The sequence below is a fragment of the Apteryx mantelli genome, chromosome 36 (genome assembly GCF_036417845.1).
Source record: "Apteryx mantelli isolate bAptMan1 chromosome 36, bAptMan1.hap1, whole genome shotgun sequence".
Lineage (NCBI taxonomy): Eukaryota > Metazoa > Chordata > Aves > Apterygiformes > Apterygidae > Apteryx > Apteryx mantelli.
Window position 1 is genome coordinate 646520 of NC_090013.1, and position 24181 is coordinate 670700.

The 24181-nt window shown below is 71.6% G+C and overlaps 3 protein-coding genes and 1 long non-coding RNA gene across 13 annotated transcripts in view; 3 read left to right on the plus strand and 1 right to left on the minus strand.

Moving 5' to 3' along the window:
* Window positions 1-1920, plus strand: part of SMARCA4 (SWI/SNF related, matrix associated, actin dependent regulator of chromatin, subfamily a, member 4) — a 35844-nt gene extending 33924 nt beyond the window's left edge. For all 8 annotated transcript variants that reach the window (XM_067314600.1, XM_067314601.1, XM_067314603.1 and 5 more), the window contains 4 exons: window positions 221-322; window positions 644-776; window positions 1195-1334; window positions 1439-1920. In XM_067314600.1, coding sequence (XP_067170701.1) covers window positions 221-322; window positions 644-776; window positions 1195-1334; window positions 1439-1471 — 408 coding nt within the window. In that variant the 3' untranslated portion in view covers window positions 1472-1920. The remainder of the gene's footprint in view (window positions 1-220; window positions 323-643; window positions 777-1194; window positions 1335-1438) is intronic.
* A 1386-nt stretch (window positions 1921-3306) lies between these two features.
* On the plus strand, window positions 3307-11782 carry LDLR (low density lipoprotein receptor). 2 transcript variants are annotated; one of them, XM_067314610.1, is made up of 18 exons: window positions 3307-3521; window positions 6238-6360; window positions 6480-6602; window positions 6702-7073; window positions 7181-7303; window positions 7418-7540; window positions 7701-7820; window positions 7906-8031; window positions 8158-8329; window positions 8425-8652; window positions 8756-8874; window positions 9412-9551; window positions 9634-9775; window positions 10217-10360; window positions 10451-10588; window positions 10685-10759; window positions 10849-11006; window positions 11098-11782. In XM_067314610.1, the coding sequence occupies exons 1-18, from the start codon at window positions 3320-3322 to the stop codon at window positions 11131-11133; spliced, it is 2664 nt and encodes an 887-aa protein (XP_067170711.1). In that variant the 5' UTR covers window positions 3307-3319; the 3' UTR covers window positions 11134-11782. The 2 variants fall into 2 exon arrangements, with proteins under 2 accessions (XP_067170711.1, XP_067170712.1); XM_067314611.1 differs by having other exon boundaries at window positions 7424-7540.
* On the minus strand, window positions 11761-17504 carry KANK2 (KN motif and ankyrin repeat domains 2). 2 transcript variants are annotated; one of them, XM_067314624.1, is made up of 6 exons: window positions 17413-17504; window positions 16040-16090; window positions 14182-15535; window positions 13191-13310; window positions 13023-13086; window positions 11761-11954 (listed from the first exon to the last, which is right to left on the minus strand). In XM_067314624.1, the coding sequence occupies exons 2-6, from the start codon at window positions 16074-16076 to the stop codon at window positions 11925-11927; spliced, it is 1605 nt and encodes a 534-aa protein (XP_067170725.1). In that variant the 5' UTR covers window positions 16077-16090; window positions 17413-17504; the 3' UTR covers window positions 11761-11924. The 2 variants fall into 2 exon arrangements, with proteins under 2 accessions (XP_067170725.1, XP_067170724.1); XM_067314623.1 differs by having other exon boundaries at window positions 11761-11957.
* A 4654-nt stretch (window positions 17505-22158) lies between these two features.
* Window positions 22159-23839, plus strand: LOC136995029 (uncharacterized). Its single transcript, XR_010886726.1, has 3 exons — window positions 22159-22240; window positions 23168-23242; window positions 23732-23839. It is a non-coding gene; the product is annotated as an uncharacterized lncRNA (long non-coding RNA).
* The last annotated feature ends 342 nt before the right edge of the window (window positions 23840-24181 follow it).

A 24181-nucleotide genomic window follows, 5' to 3' on the forward strand; every position in this document is an offset into this window, starting at 1 on the left:
GCTGCCGGTGGCTCTGAGCTCCCAGGGTGTCCAGCCCTGGGCGCGGATGAGCTCGCCATTCCCTTCGCTCCCAAAATGCTCCGAGCTCCTGGGGGAGAGCGCTTGCGTCGTGTCCGTCGTGAGGCCCAGGGAGAGACCGCGGGCAGGCTCGGAGCGAGCAGAGGGGGAACCATCCCGGTGCCATGCAGAAGCAGGACTGACTTTGCCCCTTTTCCTGCAGGAGCGCATCCGCAACCACAAATATCGGAGCCTGAATGACCTGGAAAAAGATGTCATGCTGTTGTGTCAGAACGCGCAAACCTTTAACCTCGAAGGCTCCCTGGTAAGTCACGCCGCTGCAAACAGGGAGCCCTTCCCTCCCCTGCGACAGCGGGGCCGGGCCGGGACGTGAGCAGGATCCCGGCCAGGCAGCGAGCCGGGTGCTGCCTGCTCCTTCCTAACGGAAGATTAGTGGATGATCCCACCAAAGCAGATTACTACTAAGCGCAGTTCTCGCCTGAAGAGCCTGCTCTGATCCAGCAGAGCCCGGCTCGCTCGCTCGCGGGGCGAGGGAGGGAGCGCTGCGGCCGCGGCCGCGGCAGGGGGACGCGGGCTCCGCTCCGGGAGGCGTTTCCCTGCTCTGACCCTCGCGCCGCTCCCGCAGATCTACGAGGATTCGATAGTGCTGCAATCTGTCTTCACCAGCGTGAGGCAGAAAATTGAGAAAGAGGAGGACAGCGAAGGTGAGGACAGTGAGGAGGAGGAGGAAGGAGAAGAAGAAGGATCTGAATCCGAGTGTGAGTACCGTTCCGCGCTCTCACCGCTACAGTGGGAGCGTGTTTCCGGGCGGGAGCGCTCTGCCTCCTCGCACACGCGTACTGGGAACAGCCGGGAAGGGCGGCGGAAGGGATACAGACCCCGGACCTCCTTCCCCCCTGGGGCAGGGCCGAGGCAGTGTGTCTGGGGGAAGCTCACACTGCCTGCGCTCCCTGCTCCGGGGACAGTGAGGACGTCCAGTGCCGAGGGGGGTGGCTCACACGTGGGGTCCCCGATGCCCCACGGCTGCTCCCGGGGCCGCGAAACATCTCTGGGAGAGCTGCCGGATGGGGAAAAGGGGAAACCGGGAAGCGCCACGCGGATCGGGGAGCCTGGCGGCGCTGAGCCCATGCCGATGGTTGCGGTCACTGTTATGGCACCTCCTCCTTCCCCTTGTAGCTCGATCCGTCAAGGTGAAGATTAAACTGGGACGGAAGGAGAAAGCACAGGACCGGCTGAAGGGCCGCAGGCGCACGAGCCGCGGCTCCCGCGCCAAGCCCGTCGTCAGCGACGACGACAGCGAGGAGGAGCAGGAGGAGGTAACGCCGAGCCGCTCCGCGCGCCCCCGAGCCGAGGGGCCGCGCCGCCCCCGCGGGCCCACGCCGGCCCCCTGCCCCGCTCACCTCTCCCTCTCGCCTTGCAGGATCGCTCCGGCAGCGGCACTGAAGAAGACTAGAGCGACATTCCACAGGCCGATCTTTCCAAAGCGGAGATGCCGTATTCCCTTAGCTCTAACGGGTAGCAACAATGTAGTATCAGACTTGAGTAAACTGTATAAAACTCTTCCATATTTATACCGCAGAGAGATGTAGGACTGTTTGTGTCTTGCCTTGTCCTGACATCAGTAGCGTTTGTAACAGCATTAACTGTTTAAAAGAATTACGAATCGGGGAACACTTGATATCTATTTTTTCTTTCTATGGCAGTACTGTTTCAGTTGCAGTATTGAATCACTGTAGTTTTAAACCGTGGATGCATGTGCGTAGCAGTCCACTCCTAGTACTGTATTTTATTAAACAGGTCCAAGCACCAGCCGCTCGCCAGGAAAAGCGGCGGGCGGCAGTGCCGGCCGCGCGTGTGTCAATGTCACTGGATTTCAAACAGTAATAAATTAAACGAACGTTACCTGGGTTTTATTCGGCGGGGCTGGGTGTTTCCCAGGGGGTTCGGTCCCTCCGGTCTCCCCGAGGCAGGAGCTGCCCCTCGCTTTGCACGTGGTTTTGTGGCTTTCTGTCGTCCTGGTGCCTTTCCCTCCTCCGCCGATGGCTCATCTGCTGCGGAGCCCCGGGCCCGACGGCCCCCACTACGGCGCCGGGCCAGAGCCGGAGCCGGATTCTGCTCATTCCTGGCATATTTCCCTGCCTCCTCCCGGAGGGAGCCGCGAGTGGGCCGATTTCCCCAGGGCGGAGGTGCGCGGGCATGAATCCCATCCACGTCCCTGTGCCGGCACGCCCCTAATGCCGGGAAATAACGACTAATTAACTGGCGCTGCCCGCCCTTGTTAAGGCTAACCCTGCAGGAAGCTAACGAGGGCCATGACAGCCCCTTCCCGCCCAAGGTTCACGCCGGGGTGCCTCGGTCGGACACGATGGTGCCCCACTGGGCCTGGATATTGCGAGTATCGCATGGGATATCGGGAATATCGCACGGGATATCGGGAATTTTGGACCCTGGGAGGGCTGGGCTTTGTGGGGACGCTGCTATTTGGGGTTTACACACGCTGCTGAGGGCCGGGTGCAGTGTTCGCCTTGGCGCGAGCCGCCCTCCGGATGCGAACAGAGGTGGCCAGTGGGACGGGATGGGCGGCTGCGGGGCACCGGGGAGGAAAATGCTGCCCCGAAACGCCCGGGCTGTTGGCACCGCCCTGGCTCTGCCGCCTCTTGTGCAATTCTGTGAAAAGCAGAATCGTGCCCGTTTGGGTGTTTCTTTCCTCTCCGGGTCATCGCACGAATCCGCATGTGCAATGCGATGGGCCAGGGCCGCCCGCACGGCTCACCCAGCTCATTGCTGAAATTTCAGCGCGGATAACAAAATTTGGTGCTGTTTTGCGCCTCCGGAGTGAGAACGTCCAGCTGCCTAATTACAATTTTTTTTTGGGGGGGGGGGGGGACGGGGACAAAACACAAAAACACAGCACAATTTGATTTTTCCACCCGTGCTTTTACCAGCGGCGAAAGCCCCGTCCGGGCTGGTATTAGCCGCGGCGAAACGTCTTTAATTACCGCAGGTTTGGTGCTGTTTGCTCTGCGCGAGCCGTTTCCCAAGCGGCGAGCGAACTTCGCACCGCGGCGCGGGGAGCCGCGTTAGCGGCCAAGCGGCGCTCGAGGAGCGGCGGCCGCCGGGGGGGGGGGGGGGGGCGGGGGAGGCCCCGGGGCGCGGCCGGGGGGGCCGGGCCGGGACCGGGGCCGGGCCTGGCGCCGCCGATGTCACATCGTGCGGCCGCCGCTCCTCCCCCTCCTGGTGATGCGGCGCCGCCGGGGAAAATCACCCCATGCGAAACCCCTCCCCGGCGCTGCCCCTTGAAATGGGCCGCGGCGGGGCCGCCTCCTCGGCACCGCCACCACCACCGCCGCCGCCACCACCGGCACCGGCAGCACCGGCATTAGCGCTGCTCTTCGGCGCGGCGGAGCCGAGGCGGCACGTGGCGGGCGGCAGCATGGCCCGAGCGCGGCTGGCGGCGCCGGTGATGGCAGCGCTGCTCCTCGCCGCCCTGGGCGCCGGCGCAGGTAAGGGGCGGCCGCTGCACCGGGGGGAACCGGGAGGAACCGGGGGACACCGGGGAGCCGCCGGGGGGGGGGAACCGGAGAGCACCGGGGAGCCGCCGGAGGGAACTGGGAGGACCCCAGGAGCCCCCGGGGGGAACCGGGGAGCTACCGGGAGACACCGGGGGGAACCGGGAGGAACCGGGGAGGCCCCGGAGAGCCGCCGAGGGGACCGGGGAGGCCCAGGGGAGCACCGAGAGCAACCGGGGAGCCGCTGGGAGGCCCCGGGGAGCCCCAAGGGGCACCGTGAAGCCACGGGGAGGCCCAAGGGGCACCGGGAAGCCGCTGCGGGGGGGGACCGGGGTCACCGGGGAGGCTTCGGGCTCCATTTCCCTGTCAGGGGACGGGGGTCGGTGCCGCGGCGGCGCGGCCCAGGCACCCCCCGCCGCCCCGAGGGGAGCGGGGAGCGGGCTGCGAGCCGAGCCGGCCGGGGGAACCGGGGAAGGTCCCGGAACCGGGAGTCGCCGCCGCCGCCGCCGCCATGGCCACCGCGCTGAGGGGAAGCGGCGGCGGCGGCAGCAGGAGCAACGGTCCCGCCGCCGGGCGGGAAAAGGGCGGGGGCGGGGAAGCCCCGCCCCCACGCGCCGGGTCGGCCAACCGCCGCGCGCGCCACGCCCCGCGCCGCCACGCCCTCCTCTCCCATTGGCCGCGGCCGCAACTGGCCACCGGCGCGACTCGTTGCCTGCTGGCCAATGAGGGCCTGGCGCGCGGGAAGGGGGCGCGGCTTCGGCCTCGCCCCGGGGGCGCCCGCGCGAGGGGCGGCGGCGGCGGCGGCGCCCGGGTCGGGTCGGAGCCCCCCGAGCCCCGGTGCGGCCTCAGCGGCCCCGGAGCCCCCGGGGGGGGGGGCTGAACCTGCGCCCCACCGGGCTCCGGAGCCCCCGGGACCGGCCCAGCCCTGAGCCGAGCCCCGGAGCCCCCGGGGTGGACTCCAACCGGGCCCGGAAGCCCCCTGGGCCTGGGCTTGGGCCTGGACCTGCTCCCGACCAGGCCCCGGAGCCCCTGGGGCTGGGGTCGGCCTTGCCCCCCCCCCCCCCTCCACCCCCCCGGCAGCCCCTGGGGCTGGGCTCAGCCCTGAACCCCCCCCACAGCAGCTGCCTGGGGCTGGGCCCCACACCTGCCCCACGGACCCTGTGGGAGCCCCACACTGGCCCCATGGACGCGGAGCTGGGCCCCACACCTGCCCCATGGGCCCTATGGGAGCCCTGCACCTGCCCCATGGATCCTATGGGAGCCCTACACCTGCCCCACAGACCCTGTGGGAGCCCCACACTGGCCCCATGGACGCGGGGCTGGGCCCCACACCTGCCCCATGGACCCTGTGGGAGCCCTGCACCTGCCCCATGGACCCAGAGCTGTGCCCTGCACCTGCCCCATGGGCCCTATGGGAGCCCTGCACCTGCCCCATGGATCCTATGGGAGCCCTACACCTGCCCCACAGACCCTGTGGGAGCCCCACACTGGCCCCATGGACGCGGGGCTGGGCCCTACACCTGCCCCATGGATCCTATGGGAGCCCTGCACCTGCCCCACGGACCCTGTGGGAGCCCCACACTGGCCCCATGGACCCAGAGCTGTGCCCTACACCTGCCCCATGGGCCCTATGGGAGCCCCACACTGGCCCCATGGACCTGGGGCCGAGTGCTACGCCTGCCCCATGGACCCTTTTCCTGCCCCATGGACCTGGGGCTGGACTCTGTGCCTGCCCCATGGACCCCATGAACCCAGGGCTAGGCCTTATGCCTGCCCCATGGACCCCAGGGGGCCCCCCACGCCTGCCCCACGGACCCTATGGGAGCCCCACACTGACCCCATGGAGCTGGGGCTGGGCCCTATGCCTGCCCCATGGAGCCAGTTCCTGCCCCACAGACCCTGGGGCTGGGCCTTGTGTCTGCCCCATGGACTCCAGGGGAGCCCCATTCCTGCCCCATGGAGCCCCATGCCGGCCCCATGGACCTGGAGCTGGACCCTGTACCTGCCCCACTGCCCCCATTCCTGCCCCACAGACCCCGGGGCTGGGCCCCATTCCTGCCCCACAGACCCCAGAGCTTGGCTTCATCCTGGCCCCATGGACCCCCAAGGGGCTCCACGCCTGCCCCACGCACCTGGGGCTGGTCCCCGTTCCCGCCCCATAGACCCCAGGGGAGCCCCACGCCTGCCCCAGAGCCCCCAGGGCCGGACCCCGGAGCCCCCCTGGCTGCAGCTGGGCCTCCCTGAAGCCCCCCAGCGCGGCTGCGGTGCCCCATCTGCTCTCAGCAGCCCCCCTCGTTCCCCCCCCCCCATAGCGCAGGCGCCCCACGGCCCCGCTCCCCCAGGGCCTCCCGCGAGGGCTGTGGGGCCGGCGGCGGCAGCGGGAGAGGGCAAAGGGCTGGATCAGCCTGCGCATATCGGGGGGGGGGGGGGGGGACGACAAAAAAGTCACCCTGACCTCGCCGCCGGCTGCTTGTTTTCAAGTACGTAAACAAGCCTCCAAGACCAAGGTCCAACGTCAACAGCAAAAGGTTCAAGGACCCCGCGCAGGTGCCGCGCGGCGGCCTCGTCCTCGCCGGCCCCGGCGCCGCCTCCGCCTGCCCGCGGGTCTTGCCGCTGGCTTGGGGGGCGCCCGGGGCTTTCGGCAGTCGCGGCCCCGCGCCACCGTCTCGCCCCGGCGGCCGCTGCTCAGGCGCGGTTTCCCGTCTCGCAGGCGCCAAGGAGTGCGGCCGGAACGAGTTCCAGTGCGGCGACGGGAAGTGCATCTCCTCCGCCTGGGTGTGCGACGGCAGCGCCGAGTGCAAGGACGGCTCCGACGAGTCGCTGGAGACCTGCCGTGAGTATCCGCGGGCGCCGCGCCACGTGCCGTGCGCTGCGCCGCGCAGGCTCATGCCTTGCCATGCCGTATCGTGCCGTGTCGCACCGTGCGAGGCCTCGCTTTCTCTCCCCCCGCAGGCTCGGTGTCCTGCAAGCCGGGGGACTTCAGCTGCGGCGGCCGGATCAACCGCTGCATCCCCGCGTCCTGGCGGTGCGACTCGAAGTCCGACTGCGAGAACGGCTCGGACGAGCAGGACTGCCGTGAGTGCTGCAGCACCGAGCAGCCGGGGGGGTGGCCGGGGGGGTGGCCGGGGGGGCGGCGGGGCGGCGCCGGGGGCTGACGGCGCTGCCTCCCCGCAGCCCCCCGCGCCTGCGCCGACGACCAGTTCCAGTGCCGCAGCGGGAAGTGCATCAGCCTGGACTTCTTGTGCGACGAGGAGCACGACTGCGAGGACGGCGACGACGAGCTCCACTGCCCCGTGCCCACCTGCAGCCCCCTGATGTTCCAGTGCAACAACTCCTTCTGCATCCCCCAGCTGTGGGCCTGCGACGAGGACCCCGACTGCCCCGACGGCTCCGACGAGTGGCCCCAGACCTGCGGGCCCCGGGCGGACACCCCCAGCCCCTGCCCCCCGCTGCAGTTCCACTGCGGCAGCGGCGAGTGCATCCACCAGCGCTGGCGCTGCGACGGCAGCCCCGACTGCCGCGACCGCTCCGACGAGGCCGGCTGCGGTAGGTGCCTCGGCGCCGAGCTCCGCGCCGTGCCGTGCCGCGCTGGGACGGGATGGGATGGGACGGGACAGGCGCCTGCTCACCCCTCCCCGCCGTCCTCCCCGCAGTCGTGGCCACGTGCCGCCCCGACGAGTTCCAGTGCGACGACGGGACCTGCGTGCACGGGAGCCGCCAGTGCGACCGCGAGTTCGACTGCAAGGACATGAGCGACGAGGCCGGCTGCGAGAACGGTAGGGCAGCGCGCGCGCGGGCAGGCGGGCAGGCGGCGCGCGATGGCCCAGCGCCCCGCCGGGGCCACCTCGTCCCCGCCGCGGCGCTCGAGCCGCCTGCGCTTCGCCCCGCAGTGACAGCCTGCGACGGCTCCCACAAGTTCAAGTGCCGCTCGGGCGAGTGCATCACCCTGGACAAGGTCTGCGACAAGAGGAGGGACTGCCGGGACTGGTCCGACGAGCCCATCAAGGAGTGCGGTGAGCGCCGGGACGCAACACGGTGCATGCAGGCCGCGGGGGTCGGACATGGCGCTGCCGAAACCGAGGGGGACCCCGGGTGCTCCGGCAGGAAACGGGAAAAGTGGGGACGTCCCCGCGCCGGAGCCCTGGGACTCAGGTGCTGCCACTCTCTCCGCAGAGGTCAACGAGTGCCTGGACAACCGGGGCGGCTGCTCCCACATCTGCAAAGACCTGAAGATCGGCTACGAGTGCCTCTGCCCCGAGGGCTTCTGGCTGGCCGACGGGAAGCGCTGCGAAGGTGAGGGCTCCCGGGCCTTCGTCCCCGGCGGCGTCCCGCGAGCCACCGCGTCCCCCCCGCTGACGTCCCCGGCCTCTCCCGGCAGACATCGACGAGTGCCAGGACCCCGAGGCCTGCGGGCAGCTCTGCGTCAACCTGGAGGGCGGCTACAAGTGCGAGTGCAGCGAGGGCTACCGCCTGGACCCCGCCACCAAGGCCTGCAAAGCCGTAGGTGAGCCGGCGCCCCCCGCGCTGCGGCCCCCTCCGGGCTCGGCCCCGCTCCGTCGGGCGCCGCGAGCCGGCACGCGCACGGCAGCAGCGGCGGCGGCATCGGCATCGCCTGCTCTCGCCTCCCCAGGCCCCGTCGCCTACCTCTTCTTCACCAACCGGCACGAGGTGCGGCGGATGACGCTGGACCGCAGCAACTACACCAGCCTCATCCCCCACCTGAAGCACGTGGTGGCCCTCGACATGGAGATCGCCAGCGACACCATCTACTGGTCCGACCTCTCCCAGAGGAAGATCTACCGGTGAGGCCGGGGCCCCCGGCGCGCCGCTGTCCCCGGGGCTCTGCCCGCGAGCCCCCCGGCGAAACCGGCTCTCGTCCCCCCCCTCCTCCCCGCAGCACCTCCATCGACAAGGCGGGCGACGCCAGCCACCACGCCACCGTCATCGGCGCCGGGCTGCGGGCGCCCGACGGCCTCGCCGTCGACTGGGTCCACGGCAACATCTACTGGACCGACTCGCAGCTGGGCTCCATCTCCGTGGCCGACGGCGCCGGCTCCAAGAGGAAGACCCTCATCCGGGAGCCGGGCGCCAAGCCGCGGGCCATCGTGGTGGACCCGCTTCACGGGTGGGTGCCCCCCACCCCCTCCCCGGGACGGCTCGGCCCCGCCGACGGCCCCCGGCGCGGCAGCCTTCGCCGGCGAGCTCATTCCCGCTTCCCCCTCCGCCAGCTTCATGTACTGGACCGACTGGGGCGCGTCGGCCAAGATCGCCAAGAGCGGGCTCAACGGCGCGGACAACTTCGCCCTGGTGACGGAGGGCATCGAGTGGCCCAACGGGATCACGCTGGGTGAGACGGGGACGGGGACGGGACGGGACACGGGCGGGGGGACGTCTTGGGCCACGTGGGGGCTTTCGGCGGTTCCAGCAACCCCATCCAACGGCCCCCCCGGTCCCCATCCTTATCGCTGTCCTGCTCGCTGTCCCTGTCCTGGTCCTATCCCCATCTCCATCGTTGTCCCCATCCTCGTCCCTGTCCTTATTCCCATCTCCATCCTCGTCCCCTGTCCTTGTCCCCATCCTGGTCCTGTCCCCGTCTCCATCCTTGTCCCTGTCCTGTTCTCCATCCCCGTCCTGCTTCCTGGCCCCGTCTCCGTCCCTGTCCTGGTCCCATCTCCATTGTTGTCCCCATCCTTGTCCCCCTCGCCATCCTTGTCCCTGTCCTGGTGCCTGTTGCCATCTCCATCCTTGTCCCTGGCCCCATCCTGGTCTCCATCTACATGTCTGTCCTTGCCCCCGGCCTCTTTCCCTTCCTGGTCCCTTCCTGGTCCCCGTCCCTGTCCCCGTCCCCTGCTGTCCCCGGGGCCCCGCTGACGGCTCCCCGCAGACCTGCCGTCGCAGCGCCTGTACTGGGTGGACTCCCGGCTCCACGCGCTCTCCAGCGTCGACGTGGACGGGGGCAACCGCCGGACGGTCCTGACCGACCCCCACGCGCTGGCGCACCCCTTCGCCGTCACCGTCTTCGAGGTGAGCCCCGGCCCCGGCCGGCCCCGGCCCCGGCGTTGCCTGCGCGCCCGCCGCCGCCGCCCCAACCCCTCTCCGCTCGCAGGACACCGTCTTCTGGACCGACGTCGACAACGAGGCCATCTTCAGCGCCAACCGCCTGACGGGCACCGAGGTGAAGACGGTGGCTGAGAACTTGTTCTCCCCTGAGGACCTGGTCCTCTACCACGCCCTGAAGCAGCCCGCAGGTACCGGAGCCCGTCCCGCGTCCTTCTGTCCCCGTATTCCTCCGTCCTTCCATCCCCGTATCCCTCCATATCTCTGTCCCTCCATTCATCGCTGTCCCCCCATCTTTCCATCCTGTATCCCTCCATCCCTGCGTCCCCGTCTATCCTTACATCCTTCCATCTCTCCATCCCTCTGTCTGTGTTCCTCCATCTCTCCATCCCTCATCCCTCTATCCCTGCCTCCCTGCATCCCTCTGTCCTGCATCCCTCTGTCCCTGTGTCCCTCCATCCCTGAATTTCTCCATCCCTCTGTCCCACATCTGTCCCTGCATCCCTCATCTCCCCATCCGTCCCCGTGTCCTTCCATCCCTGCATCCCTCTGTCCCCTTGTCCCTCCATCCCTTCCCCTGGCAGCCACGTCTCCCGCCCGCGCGGCTGACGCTGCCTCCCGGCTCCGTCTAGGCGAGAACTGGTGCGCGGGCGGCAACGGGGGCTGCGGCTACCTCTGCCTGCCGGCGCCCCGCGTCTCCCGTCGCTCACCCCGCTACACCTGCGCCTGCGCCGACGGCGAGCGCCTGGCGCCCGACGGACGCGCCTGCCTCCCAGGTACCGCTGCGGCCCCGCTCCGCGTGCGAGCCGGCCTCGCGCTCCCGCCCAGCGCCCCGCCGAGTCCCTCACCTCCCTCCTCCTTTGCAGGCGCCTCGGCACCCGCTGCAACGGCGACGACGTCCCCGGCGCCCGGCACCACCACGGCCCGCACACGGCCCCGGCCGCCCACGCACGGCCCCGGCCTCCCCGGCACGGGCGCGAGCACAGCTGCCACCGTCCCGCCAGGTGCGAGAGCTCACAGCCCTGCGGCGCGGCGCGGCACGGCACAGCCGCTCGGCACGGCACGGCACGGCGCTGACGGCCGTTTCTCCCCTTTTCCAGCCCAGAACGGCGTCGCCGCGGAGAGCGCGGAGAAGAGGACGGGCCCCGCGGCGCTCTCGGTCGTGCTGCCCCTGGGTAGGTCCCGGCTCGGCCCCTCGCGCCGGCGCCGCGGCCCCTCGCACGGGCGCCCCTGACCCGCTCCCACCCCCCCCCCCCCCCCGCAGTGCTCCTCATCCTCGTGGCCTTCGGCGCCTTCCTGGTGTGGAAGAACTGGCGGCTCAAGAACACCAACAGCATCAACTTCGACAACCCCGTCTACCAGAAAACCACCGAGGACGAGATGCACATCTGCCGCAGCCACGACGGCTACAGCTACCCCTCGGTGAGCCCCGCCGCCAGGCCGAGCGCGCGCTTGGGGGGGTCCCGGGGGCGCTCGAGGGGGGGGTCTCGCGCTGACGCCTCGCTCCCCGCAGCGGCAGGCGGTGAGCCTGGAGGACGACGCGGCCTGAGGGTGCTGGGGCCGCAGCCTCTCCGATGTCCCCCCGATTCCTCCCTCCCGGACGCCGGCCCCACGGGCGGCTCCCTCCCCGCCACCGGACTCGGACCGTCTGCCGGCCGACGGAGGAGGACAGAGACGGGCCGGGGCCCATACAGGCTCCCCGGCTCCTCGGCGCGAGGCCGGGCCCGGCCGCGGCCCCGCTGGGATGAGGGCGCGAAGGGGCCGCCGAGGCGGGAGGCGCGGGCGAGCGCCATCGCCCGCCGCGGCCCGGCGCTGCCGCCTTGCTCGCACGCCGGGACACCGGCCCCCCCCCGGGACTTGTGGCCACTGCTGGGGCTGAGCAGGGGGGTGGGGGGGGAGGGAAGGCTGTTATGCACAGCCGCCTGCGGTTGTGCGTGGTTGTGCGTGTGGCACAGTTGTGTGTGCCTGTGTGCGGTGGTGCGTGTGTGCGTGTGTGTGAGCGAATGGCGAGCCGTGCGTGTGCCGCTGCCCGGCGCCACGGCCTTTCTTTTTACCCAAACTGTGAAAAAACATCACATGTGGCCTTCTGCTGCGGGGGGAGGGTCCCTCGCACGACGGGGGTGTCCCCTCGCACGGCAGCCACCGCGGTGCCTCATAGTTACACGACAAAAACATGGCAAATAAACTGTATTTATTTCTCCCCGTGTCCGGCCCGGCTCGGTCTTCGGCCCCGTCTCCTCCTGCTCAGGGCCCGGCAGGGAGGTGGGGGGGGGGTCCCGGACGCCTGGGCCCCACGGGGGGAGGGGGCCGCGCCAGGGCGCGGGACAGCAGTGTGGGGCGTCACGGGGTGGCGCTGGGCGCCAGGGAGGGCTGCTGGGGAGACGCGGAGTCAGCGCGGGACGGGGGCGCGGCGGGGCGCGGGGGGCCGCGGGCAGCGCACACACGTGCAGGGCGGGCGCTCTGCGCACGCGCGGACGGGGCTGCGCGGGGCGCGCACACATCGCACACGCGTCCGCAGCGCGCACACACGTTGCCCACGTGTACGGGGCGCACGCTGTGCATGCCCAGGGCTGCGCGGGGCCCACACGGATTGCACACGCGTGCATGGGGTGCACACACGTTGCCCACGTGTACAGGGCGCACACTGTGCATGCACAGGGCTGCGCGGGGCATACACGGATTGCACACGCGTGCATGGGGCGCACACACATTGCCCACGTGTACAGGGCGTGCACTGTGCATGCACAGGGCTGCGCGGGGTACACGCATATCGCGCACGCGTGCACGGGGCACCCACATGCTGCTCATGTGTACAGGGCGCACGCTGTGCATGCACAGGGCTGTGCGGGGCACACACGCATTGCACATGCGTGCATGGGGCGCACGCATGTTGCACACGTGTACAGGCTGCATACTGTGCATGCACAGGGCTACGCGGGGTGCGCCCGTATCACGCATGCGTGCACGGGGCACATGCGCGTTGCACACGTGTACAGGACGCACACTGTGCATGCACAGGGCTGTGCGTGGTGTGCACGTACTGCACACGTGTGCACGGGGCGCACACACGCTGCTCACGTGTACAGGGCACACACTGTGCATGCACAGGGCTGTGCGGGGCACACACGGATTGCACACGCGTGCACGGGGCGCATGCACGTTGCACATGTGTACAGGGCTCACACTGTGCATGCACAGGGCTGCGCGTGCCGCGCACGTACTGCACACACGTGCATGGGGCGCACACACGTTGCCCACGTGCACAGGGCACACGCTGTGCGCGCACAGGGCTGCGCGGGGGGCACACCTGCCGCACGCGCGTGCAAAGCGCCAGGCATGCACCGCACACGCGTGCGCCGAGGCCACGTGCACCACGTGCCCGTGCAAAGCGCCCGCCCGCGGCCCCCCCCGCCCGCCCGCGGCACCGCTGCCCCTCACCGTCTCGGCGGGCTCCGGCTCGAGGCGCCGCGGGGCCGCGGGGGGGTCAGGGCTCGGCTCCTGCCTGTGCGACGGAGAGGGGGGAGGAGGGGGGGGGGTCAGCGCCGGCGCCAGGCCTCGGGGCGCCCCCCCATCCTGCCCCCCCCCCCCCCCGGCCCGGCTCCTCACCCCGACGGCCCCTCGGGCGCCTCGTGGTAGTCGCTGCCGCTGCTGCCGCCGCCGCTGCTGCTGCTGCCGCCGCTCTCCCCGTCCGAGCCGCTCCCAGCCCCGCTCGACTCCGACGCCAGCCTGGGGGGGGGGGGGAAGGGGGCACGGGCTGGGCTCCCCCCCTGGTCCCCTGTCGCCCTGCGACCCCCCCCCATTGCCCCCCAGGTTCCCCATTACAACCTCCCCCCCCCCCATGCAATTGCCCCCAGCCCTGTTGCCTCCAGCCCCCCAAATGCCCCATTACCCACCAATTACTCCCAGGCCCGATTACGTCTCAATACTCCTGCAATTACCCCTGACCGCCCCCCCCAATTGCCCCCACTCCAGTTGCCCCAAGCCCAATTGCTCCTCAGTACTCCCTGCAATTGCCCCAACCACCTGAAATTACCCCCAACCCCCTGCAATTGCCCCCAACACCCCTGCTATTGTCTCAATCTCCCTGCAATTACCAACTGCCCTGCAATCGCCCCCACCCCCTGCAATTGCCCCAACCGCCTGCAATTGCCCCCAACCCTCCAATAGCCCCAACTGCCTAGAATTGCCCCCAACTCCCCTGCAATTGCCCCCAACCCCCCTGCAATCACCCCCAACTCCCCTGCAATTGCCCCCAACCCTCCAATAGCCCCAACTGCCTAGAATTGCCCCCAACTCCCCTGCAATTGCCCCCAACCCCCCTGCAATCACCCCCAACTCCCCTGCAATTGCCCCCAACCCCCGTGCAATCACCCCCAATCTCCTACAATTGCCCCAACACCCCTACAATTACCCCAAATCCCTGTAATAGCCCCACCCCCCCTGCAATCACCCCCAATCCCCCTGCAATCGCCCCCAATCCCTGCAATTGCCCCAAAGCCCTATAATAGCCCCAACACCCCTGCAATTGCCCCAAACCCCTGCAATTGCCCCAACACCCCCGCAATCGCCCGACCCCCCCAGTCGCCCCGGCCCCCACCTGTAGTCGCGGGCCGTGCTGGTGCCGGTGGCGGTGGCGGTGGCGGGTCCGGCGGGTCCTCGGGTGCGGGGGGCCGGGTGGGGGAGCGGGTGGGGGAGCGGGGGGGCCCCCGGGGGCTGCGATGCCCCCAGGCGGGCCCGGGCCTCGCGCAGATCGCCCAGGGCCCGGCGCAGCTGCCGCTCGAGCACGGCCACCCTGGCCGAGAGCGCCCGCACGGCCGGCGGCCCCAGCTCGCCCTCGGCCACCCCCACGGCCACGCTGCGGCGCCCGGCGCCCGGCGCCTCCGGCCCCACCGCCACCGAGCGCCGGCCGCGCGGCCCGCCGGAGCCGGAGCCGCCGGAGCCCGCGCCGAGGCCGCGCACGGAGCCCAGGCCAGACCTGGCGCCGATGCCGATGCTGTGGATGGAGCCGGTGGAGCCGATGCCGGAGCCGGGAACGGGGCCGGCGAAGCCGATGCCGATGCCGGCCAGGAAGCCGGTGGAGCTCATGCTGATGCCAGACATGGGGCTGAGGCCGATGACGTCGATGGAGCTGCTGGAGCCGAGGCCGACGCCGGAGCCGGAGCCGAGGCCGATGCTGTCGATGGAGACGGTGGAGCCGATGCCGATGTCGGGAACGGAGCTGGTGATGCCGGAACCGATGCCGATGCTAGACCTGGAGCCGATGCCGATGCCAAGCCTGGGGCCGATGCCGACGGCGTCGATGGAGCTGGCGGAGCCGATGCCGGACCCGGGGCTGATGCCGATGGCGTCGACGGAGCTGGTGGAGCCGACGCCGCGGCCGCCGTCGAGAGAGCCGACGGTGGTGCTGTCGGAGCCGATGGTGCCGGTGTCGGAGGCGGTGTCGGAGGCGTCGAGGGCGTTGGAGGCGGCGTGGGCGCGGAGCTGGGCGAGCAGCTGCCGCTTCTCCTCCTGCAGCCGGGCCAGGCGGCCCTGCAGCGCCGGGATGGTTTTCACCTGCTCCTCGAGCTCCCGCAGCCGCCGCAGGGCCAGCGCCATCTGCTCCCGCACCAGCCGCAGCGGCCCGGGGCCCGGCGAGGCCGGCGTGCCGGCGCCCGAGCCGGGGCCCGGCGAGGCCAGCGCCGAGCAGCTGCCGCCGGGGCGGGCGCCCTCGTCCTGCAGGCGCCGGCGGGCGTCGCGCAGCGTGCGCTCCACGCGGGGGTCGCGGGGCGGCTCGGCCCCCGGCGCCCAGGAGCCGCGCCGCGGCCGCCGGCCCACCGCCACCCGCCGCAGCGTCAGCCCCTTCTCGATGGCCTCCACGTACTTGAGGAAGTCGAGGTCCAGGCGGTAGCCGTAGGCCGTCTCCAGCGAGTACGGCGGCTCCGGCATCCCCCCGGCCCCCGACGGAGCCGGCCCTGCGGCCGCACGGCGCGTCGGACTCAGGCGGCCGGGGGGGCGGCCGGAGCCCCGACCCACCCGGGACCCAGGCGTCCGGGGCCGGGGAACCCCCTCCCCATCCCACCGGGACCCAGGCATCCGGGGGCCGGGGAACCCCCTCCCCATCCCACCGGGATCCAGGTGTCCAGGAAACTCCCTTCCCCATCCCACCCGGATCCAGGCGTCCGGGGACCAGGGAACACCCTCCCCATCCCACTGGGACCCAGGCGTCCGGGGGCCGGGGAACCCCCTCCCCATCCCACCGGGATCCAGGTGTCCAGGAAACTCCCTTCCCCATCCCACCCGGATCCAGGCGTCCGTCCCCCTCCCCATCCCACCTGGATCCAGGCGTCCGGGGGCCGGGGAACCCCCTCCCCATCCCACCGGGACCCAGGCGTCCAGGCCCCACCATCCCCAGAGCCTCCCCCCAGTCCCGCCCGGCGGGGGCCCAGGCGTCCGGCGGCTCCCCGCCCCGTCCCCACCTGGGAAGCCGGAGTCCCCGCGCAGCACCTGGGCCATGTCGGCGTCGGCACCTGCGGATGGGGACGGGATCAGCGCGCGGGTCCGGCATGGGCGCGCGCACGAGGACGCGCGTGTGCAGGCAGGAGAGGGACGGGCTCCTGCCCCCTCTCCTCGCCCAGCCAGGAGGGGACCCAGGCGTCTGGGAGGGGACCCAGGCGTCCGGCTTCCCAGTCCGCCCCGCTCCCGCCCCCAGTGCCTGGGAGCGGGGAGAGGACCCAGGCGTCCGGGCTGCCGGCCAAGCGCCGCGTGGGGAGGGGGCTGGGTGCCCCCGGCTCTTCCGGGGCGGGCCCCATCCTCCTGCCCAGGGACCCAGGCGTCCGGGGCTCCCCGTTGCCTCCACCGCACCCCCCCCCCCGGAGCCGAGATGGACCCAGGCGTCCGGACCCAGCACGCAACTCCATTGGATTTTCCACCCCGGCAGCCCCGAGGCCGCGGTCGATGGGTCCTGCCCTGGCGCGAACATGGATGGGGACAAGGACGGCGGCCTCCGGCCCCTCCCAGTTCCCCTTTTCCGAAGAAACCTCGCAGCCAAGGGACTTTCCCTCGCCGCGGTCCCGCGACGGCAGCCTGGCACCGCCGCCCGGACGCCTGGGTCCCCCGGAGCTGCCGGGACCCGCGGCCCCAATCCAGTCCCGCGGGAACAGCCGGGGCCGGGCGGGGACCCAGGCGTCCGGGCGCGGCGCCCGCTCGGGGCCCAGATCCGCGGCCGCCCACAGCGGACGGGATCGGGGGGCTCCGACGGGGGCCAGGGTCCCCGGAGCCGCACGCGGGAGAGGGAGCCGCCCGGATGCCTCGGCTCCCCCGGACGCCTGGGCTCCCCCTCCGGCGCCTCCTTGGCCGCACATGGAAGCAATTAGGCCGCGGCTGCAGCTCCGGCTCCGCGGCCCCGAGCCCCCGCACTGCAGAGGCGGGACGGGACGGGAGGGAACGGGGGCGGCCATCGCCCCACGGCAACCATGGCCCTGGCGTGTTCCTCGCCCCACGGCGTCCATCGCCCCACGACACCCATTGCCCCACATCGCCCATCGCCCCACGGCGCCCGGCTCCCTGCAGCACCCGTTGCCCCACGGCGCCTGTCACCCCATGACACCCGTTGCCCCACATCGCCCATCGCCCCACGGTGCCCATCGCCCCGGCGTCGGGGCTGGCCCTGCTCCTGCTCCCCCCCCCCCCCAGCCCAGAGGCCGCGGCGGATCCCAGTGTCTGGGCGGGAGGTCCCGGACGCCTGGGCCCTCCGTCGCGGCGGCCCCGCGGGCCCCCCCCGCTCCCGCCCCGGCGGCGAAAGCAGCGCCGGGCCCGGCCGGAGCCCCCCCGTGCCGCCCCGCGCCGCTACCTCCCGCTCCGCTGCCGCCGCCCCGCTCCGCTCCCGGCCCGGTCCCGGCCCCGGTCCCGGCTCCGGCCCCGCTCGGCTCCGCCGCGGCCCGGCCCGCCCCCGCTGCCGTCCGCCCCGCCCGGGGGAGGGCCGCGGCCGGACGCCTGGGTCCCTCCCGGACGCCTGGGTCCTTCCCGATTCCTGGTCCCCTCCCGCCCCGGACGCCTGGATCCCTCCCGGACACCTGGGTCCTTCCCGGACGCCTGGGTCCTTCCCGATTCCTGGTCCCCTCCCGCCCCGGGGAACGCCTGGGTCCCTCCCGGACGCCTGGGTCCTTCCCGATTCCTGGTCCCCTCCCGCCCCGGACGCCTGGGTCCCTCCCGGACGCCTGGGTCCTTCCCGATTCCTGGTCCCCTCCCGCCCCGGACGCCTGGGTCCTTCCCGGACTCCTGGGTCCCTCCCGGACTCCTGGTCCCCTCCCGCCCCGGACGCCTGGGTCCTTCCCGGACACCTGGGTCCTTCCCGGCCACCTGGTCCCCTCCCGCCCCGGGACGCCTGGGTCCTTCCCGGACACCTGGGTCCCTCCCGGACTCCTGGGTCCCTCCCGCCCCGGCCGCCTGGGTCCTTCCCGGCCGCCTGGTCCCCTCCCGCCCTGGACGCCTGGGTCCTTCCCGGACTCCTGGGTCCCTCCCGGATTCCTGGTTCCCTCCCGCCCCGGACACCTGGGTCCTTCCCAGACGCCTGGGTCCCTCCTGGACTCCTGGGTCCCTCCCGGACTCCTGGGCCCTTCCCGGACGCCTGGGTCCCTCCCAGACTCCTGGGTCCCTCCCGGACGCCTGGTCCCGGGGGCGCGGGACCCTCGTGAGGCTGCAGCTTCCAGCGGGGGGGGGGGAGGGGGGGGAAGCAGTTAGAACCGTTAGAACCGTTAGAGTCGTTAGAACCGTTAGTACCGCGGGCGCCACGACAGCCGTCAGCGACATCAGGATCGTTAGCGGCGCCAGGATCGTTAGCGGCGTCAGGAGGATTAGTGGCGTCAGGACCGTTAGAGCCGTTAGAGCCGCCGCCGCAGCAGCCGGAGTCGTTAGAGGCCTCGGGGGTGTTAGGGGGCGTCAGGGCCATTAGCGACAGCAGGATCGTTAGAGCCGTTAGAGTCGTCAGGACCGTCAGCGGCGTCAGCGCCATCGGAGCCTTCGGGGCCATCGAGGTCCGTCGGAGCCGCTGGAGCGGCCGCCGTCGAGGGAGCCGCGACACCCGTTGGAGCCCTCAGAGGCGACAGGAGCGCAGGAACCGCCACAGCCGTCAGGGCGGCAGGAGCCGTTCGAAGCGTCTAGAACCGTCGGGGCGGGGCCTCGGGCGTCACGAGGCGTCGGGGGCCGTGGGGGAGGGGCCGCTGGCGCCACGAAGCGTCTAGAACCGTCGGGGCGGGGCCGCTGGCGCCACGAGGCGTCGGGGGCCGTTGGGGGCGGGGCCCGCTGGCGCCACGAAGCGTCTAGAACCGTTGGGGCGGGGCCTCGGGCGTCACGAGGCGTCGGGGGCCGTTGGGGCGGGGCCGCTGGCGCCACGAAGCGTCTAGAACCGTCGGGGCGGGGCCTCGGGCGTCACGAGGCGTCGGGGGGCCGTTGGGGCGGGGCCGCTGGCGTCACGAGGCGTCGGGGGCCGTTGGGGCGGGGCCGTTGGCGCCGTGGGGCGTCGGGGGGCCGTGGGGGAGGGGCCGCTGGTGCCGTGGGGCGTCGGGGCCGTGGGGGAGGGGCCGCTGGTGCCGTGGGGTGTCGGGGGTCGTGGGGCCGTTGGGGCGGGGCCGCTGGCGCCGTGGGGGGGCGGCGCGGCGGGGCCGTTCGAAGCGGCGGCGGGGCCGTTGGCGGGGCCGTGGGGCGGCGGGGCCGTGGGGCGGCGGCGGCGGGACCATGGCGTGGCGGCGGCGGTGGCGGCTGGCCCCGCTGCAGGGCGTGCTGCTCGCCGCCTGCGCCCTCATCGCCGTGAGCCCCGGGGGGGGGGGGGCCGGGGGGGGGGGGCCATGGGTCTGGGAGGGGCTATGGGGAACTGCAGGGCAGCCGTGGGGTCTGTGAAGGGCTGCGGGGGGGGCTGGGGGGGGTCTATGGGGTTTGGGGAGGGTCTGGGGGGCAGCTATGGCATCTATGAAGGGCTACGGGGTGGTTATGGGGTCTGGAGAAGACTATGGGGCAACTATAGGACTTATGAACCGTTACAGAGTGGTTATGGGGTCTGAAAGAGCTCTGGGGCAGCTAAGGAGGTTATGGGGTCTGGAGAAGACTATGGGGCAACTATAGGACTTATGAACCGTTACAGAGTGGTTATGGGGTCTGAAAGAGCTCTGGGGCAGCTAAGGAGGTTATGGGTCTGGAGAAGACTATGGGGCAACTATAGGACTTATGAACCGTTACAGAGTGGTTATGGGGTCTGAAAGAGCTCTGGGGCAGCTAAGGAGGTTATGGGGTCTGGGGGGGCAGCGAGGGGGTCTGTGAAGGGCTGCGGGGTGGCTATGGGGTCTATGGGGTTTGGGGGGCAGCTATGGGGTTTATGAAGGGCTGTGGGGTGGTTATGGGGTTTGGAGTGGACTACGGGGCGGCTATGGAGTTTATGAAGGGCTACAGAGCGGTTATGGGTTCTGGAAGAGCTCTGGGGCAGCTAAGGGGGTTATGGGGTCTGGGAGGGCAAGTAGAGATTTATGAGGTCTGTGGAGGTCTATGGGGCGCCTATGGGGTCTGGGGGGGCTATGGGACGGCTCTGGGGTCTGTGAAGGGCTGCGGGGGGTCTGAGGGGGCCATGGGGTGCCTATGGGGTCTGGGGGGGACTATGGGGGGCTATGAAGGGCTGCGGGGGGGGTCCTAGGGGGTTTGGGGGGGCTATGGGACAGCTATAGGGTCTGTGAAGGGCTTGTAGGGGGTCTGAGGGGGTCATGGGGTACCTATAGGGTCTGGGAGGAACTATGGGGTGGTTATGGGGTCTCTGAAGGGCTGCAGTGGGGGGCTATGGGGCCTGGGGGGGGGCTGTGGGGCGGCTAGGGGGGCTGTGGATCTGGGGGAGCTATGGGAGAGCTGCAGGGTGTCTTTGGGGTCTATAAAGGGCTATAGGGGGATTAGAGGGTCTATGGGGGCTGGGGGGTGTCTGGGGGGCAGCTAGGGAGTCTCTGAAGGGCTGCGGGGGGGGCTGGGGGGTCTGGGGGGGCTATGGGACAGCTATAGGGTCTGTGAAGGGCTGTGGGGGGTCTGAGAGGGTCATGGGGTACCTACAGGGTCTGGAGGAACTATGGGGTGGTTATGGGTCTCTGAAGGGCTGCAGTGGGGGGCTATGGGGCCTGGGGGGGGGCTGTGGGGCGGCTAGGGGGGCTGTGGATCTGGGGGAGCTATGGGAGAGCTGCAGGGTGTCTTTGGGGTCTATGAAGGGCTATAGGGGGACTAGAGGGTCTATGGGGGCTGGGGGGTGTCTGGGGGGCAGCTAGGGAGTCTCTGAAGGGCTGCGGGGGGGGGGCTGGGGGGTCTGGGGGGGGGAGGCTGTGGGGTCTATGGGGGGGCTATGAGGCTGGGGGGGGGGGCCATGGGGTTTATGGGGAGCTGTGGGGTCTGTGGGGCTGGGGGTGGCTGGGGAGGTCCGTAGGGTACTATGGGGGTCTGTGGGGCGGTTATGGGAGGATACGGGGGTCTGTGGGGTGGTTATGGGGGTCCATGAGGTGGCTCTGGGGGGCTCTGGGGGTCCGTGGGGTGGTTGTGGGGGTCCACGGGGGGGCTCTGGGGGCCCGGTGGGGGTCTGTGGGGCGGCTGTGGGGCGGCCGTGGGGCAGCACAGGCCAGGGGCCTGACGCCGCGGCCGCAGCTGGTGGGGGCTGGGGGCAGCTGTGGGGGGTCCGCAGGGGGCTCGTGGGGGGGTCCGATGGTGGGTTCTATGGTATGTGGTTACGGGGGTCCGTGGGGCAGCGCAGGCCAGGGGCTGACGCCGCGGCCGCAGCTGTGGGGCTGGGGGCAGCTGTGGGGGGTCCGCAGGGGCTCTGGGGGTCCGGGGGTGGTGGTTACGGGGGTCCGTGGGGCGGCGCAGGCCAGGGGCTGACGCGCGGCCGCAGCTGTGGGGCTGGGGGCAGCTGTGGGGGGTCCGCAGGGGGCTCTGGGGGTCCGGGGGGGTGGTTACGGGGGTCCGTGGGGCGGCGCAGGCCAGGGGCTGACGCCGCGGCCGCAGCTGTGGGGCTGGGGGCAGCTGTGGGGGTCCGCAGGGGGCTCTGGGGGTCCGGGGGGTGGTTACGGGGGTCCGTGGGGCGGCGCAGGCCAGGGGCTGACGCGCGGCCCGCAGCTGTGGGGCTGGGGGGCAGCTGTGGGGGGTCCGCAGGGGGCTCTGGGGGTCCGGGGGGTGGTTACGGGGGTCCGTGGGGCGGCGCAGGCCAGGGGCTGACGCGCGGCCCGCAGCTGTGGGGCTGGGGGCAGCTGTGGGGGGTCCGCAGGGGGCTCTGGGGGTCCGGGGGGGTGGTTACGGGGGTCCGTGGGGCGGCGCAGGCCAGGGGCTGACGCGCGGCCGCAGCTGTGGGGCTGGGGGCAGCTGTGGGGGGTCCGCAGGGAGGCCCTGGGGGTCCGGGGGGGTGGTTTACGGGGGTCCGTGGGGCGGGCCGTGGGGCAGCCCAGAGCAGGGCTGACGCGCGGCCGCAGCTGTGGGGCTGGGGGCTGGCGGTGCTGGGGCTGTGGAGCCGCCTGGGGCAGCGGCTCCCTGGGGCGCGCGGCGGGGCGCCCGCTCCGTCCTCTTCGTGCACGCGGGCGACGCCTGCCTGGCCGCCGGCTGCGCCCTGGGGCTGGCGGGGGCCCGCGGGCGCCTGGGGGGCCTGGGCGCGCCGCCCCCGCCTCCTCCTCCTGGTACGGACACGGGGGGGGGATGTGGGGGGGGGGGACATGGGGGGCCTGGGTGCGCCGCCCCCGCCTCCTCCTCCTGGTACGGACACGGGGGGGGACGTGGGGGGGGGGGACATGGGGGGCCTGGGCGCGCCGCCCCCCGCCTCCTCCTCCTGGTACGGACACGGGGGGGGGATGTGGGGGGGGGGGACCGGGGGGGGGGGACAATGGGGGGACCCGGGTGCACCTTCTGGTATGGAAACCGGGGGGACGCGGGGGGACACGGGGGGGGACGTGGAGGAGGACCTTGGCACGCCACCCCCGTTTCCTTCTCCTGGTACGGATGCGGGGGGGATGTGGGGGGGACCTGGGCGTGCCTTCTTCTGGTACGGGAAACGAGGGATCTGGGGGGGACTCTGGGGGGGGACCTGGGGGGGCATGCCTTTTTCTGGTGCAGAAATGAGAGAGGATATGGGGGGGTCTGGGCGCGCCACCCCCGTTTCCTTTTCTGGTAGGGACTTGGGGGGGACACAGGGAGGTGAATGCAAAAGAGAGAACTTTATTTTGGAGTTGGTGGTGGTGATAGCGTTGGTGGGGGTAACAGCGCGGGTGGTGATGATGGAAATAGCTGGTGTTGGCGATGGTGCTAGTGGCGATGGTGCTGGTAGTGACGGTGTTGGTGGTGGTGACAGTGGAGCTCCTGGTGGAGCTGGTGGTGGTGGTGGCGGCGCTAGTGGTGGCAGAAGCGACGGTGACCGTGGCGGCTCCCTGGCCCGTGGCACTGTGCAACGCAGCGCCGTGTCGTGCCGCGCCGCATGGTGCCGCGTGGCGTGGGGGTGCCGTGGCACGGTGCCGTGGTGCGTGGTGTGGCGTGGCGCGGTGCGGCGTGGCGTGGTGCGTGGCGGTGGTGTGCGGCACGGCGCCACGACCCCCCGTGCGGGCTCTCGGCAGTTCTTCGTGGCGGTGACGGTGCTGTTCGTGGCCGAGGTGGCCGCCGCCGTCTTCGTCTACGACTACACCCCCTTCGTGAGTGCCGGTGGGGTTTGGGGGGGGCCCGGGGGTGACGGTGGGTTTGGGGGGGGCCCAGGGGTGATGGTGGGTTTGGGGGAGCCCTGGGGGTGACAGCGGGGGACCCCGGGGTGCCGGGGGACTTTGGATCCCAGCAGGTTTGGGGGGCAGCAGGGTCTGGTCCCATGGGGGGGTGACGGGGTGGTCTGGGGTCCCGCAGGGGGTTTCATTCCCGTGGGGGGTCCCAGCGGGTTTGGGGGTCCCACGGGGGGCGGGCAGGGGGTCTCGGGGGGGTGTCGATTCCCGTGGGGGGGGTCCCGCGGGCGGCGGGTCGTGACGCGGGTGTCTGGGGTCCCGCAGGGAGTTTCATTCCCATGGGGGGGGGGTCCCCAGCGGGTTTGGGGTCCCCACGGGGGGCGGCAGGGGTCTCGGGGGTGTCGATTCCTTTTGGGGGGGTCCCGTGGGCGGCGGGGTCATGACGCGGGGGCCGGGGGGGGGGGGGCGCAGGCCCGCAGCCTGGTGCTGGACAAGGCGCTGGGCGCGCTGAAACGCCGCTACGGGGCCGCGCGGGACGGCGGCCTCGTCACCGAGGGCTGGGACGCCTTCATGACCAAGGTGGGCGCGGGGGGCACCGGGGACACGGGGGGCGTTGGGGACACGGGGGTGCCGGGAGTGTGGGGCAGTGGGGACATTGGGCCATGGGGCAGTGGGGATGTTTGGGCATGGGGATGCAGGGACATTGGGGACATTGGGGACATTGGGGACATTGGGGACATTGGGGACATTGGGGACATTAGGGCGTTGGGGGACATTTGGGTGTAGGGCTTAGGGGGCGTTGGGGACATGGGGGTGCAGGGACTGTGGGTATTGGGGACATTGGCCCGTGGGGCAGTGGGGACATTTGGGCATTGGGTGCAGGGACAGTGGGGCGTTGGGGCCAGGGGATATTGGGGACAA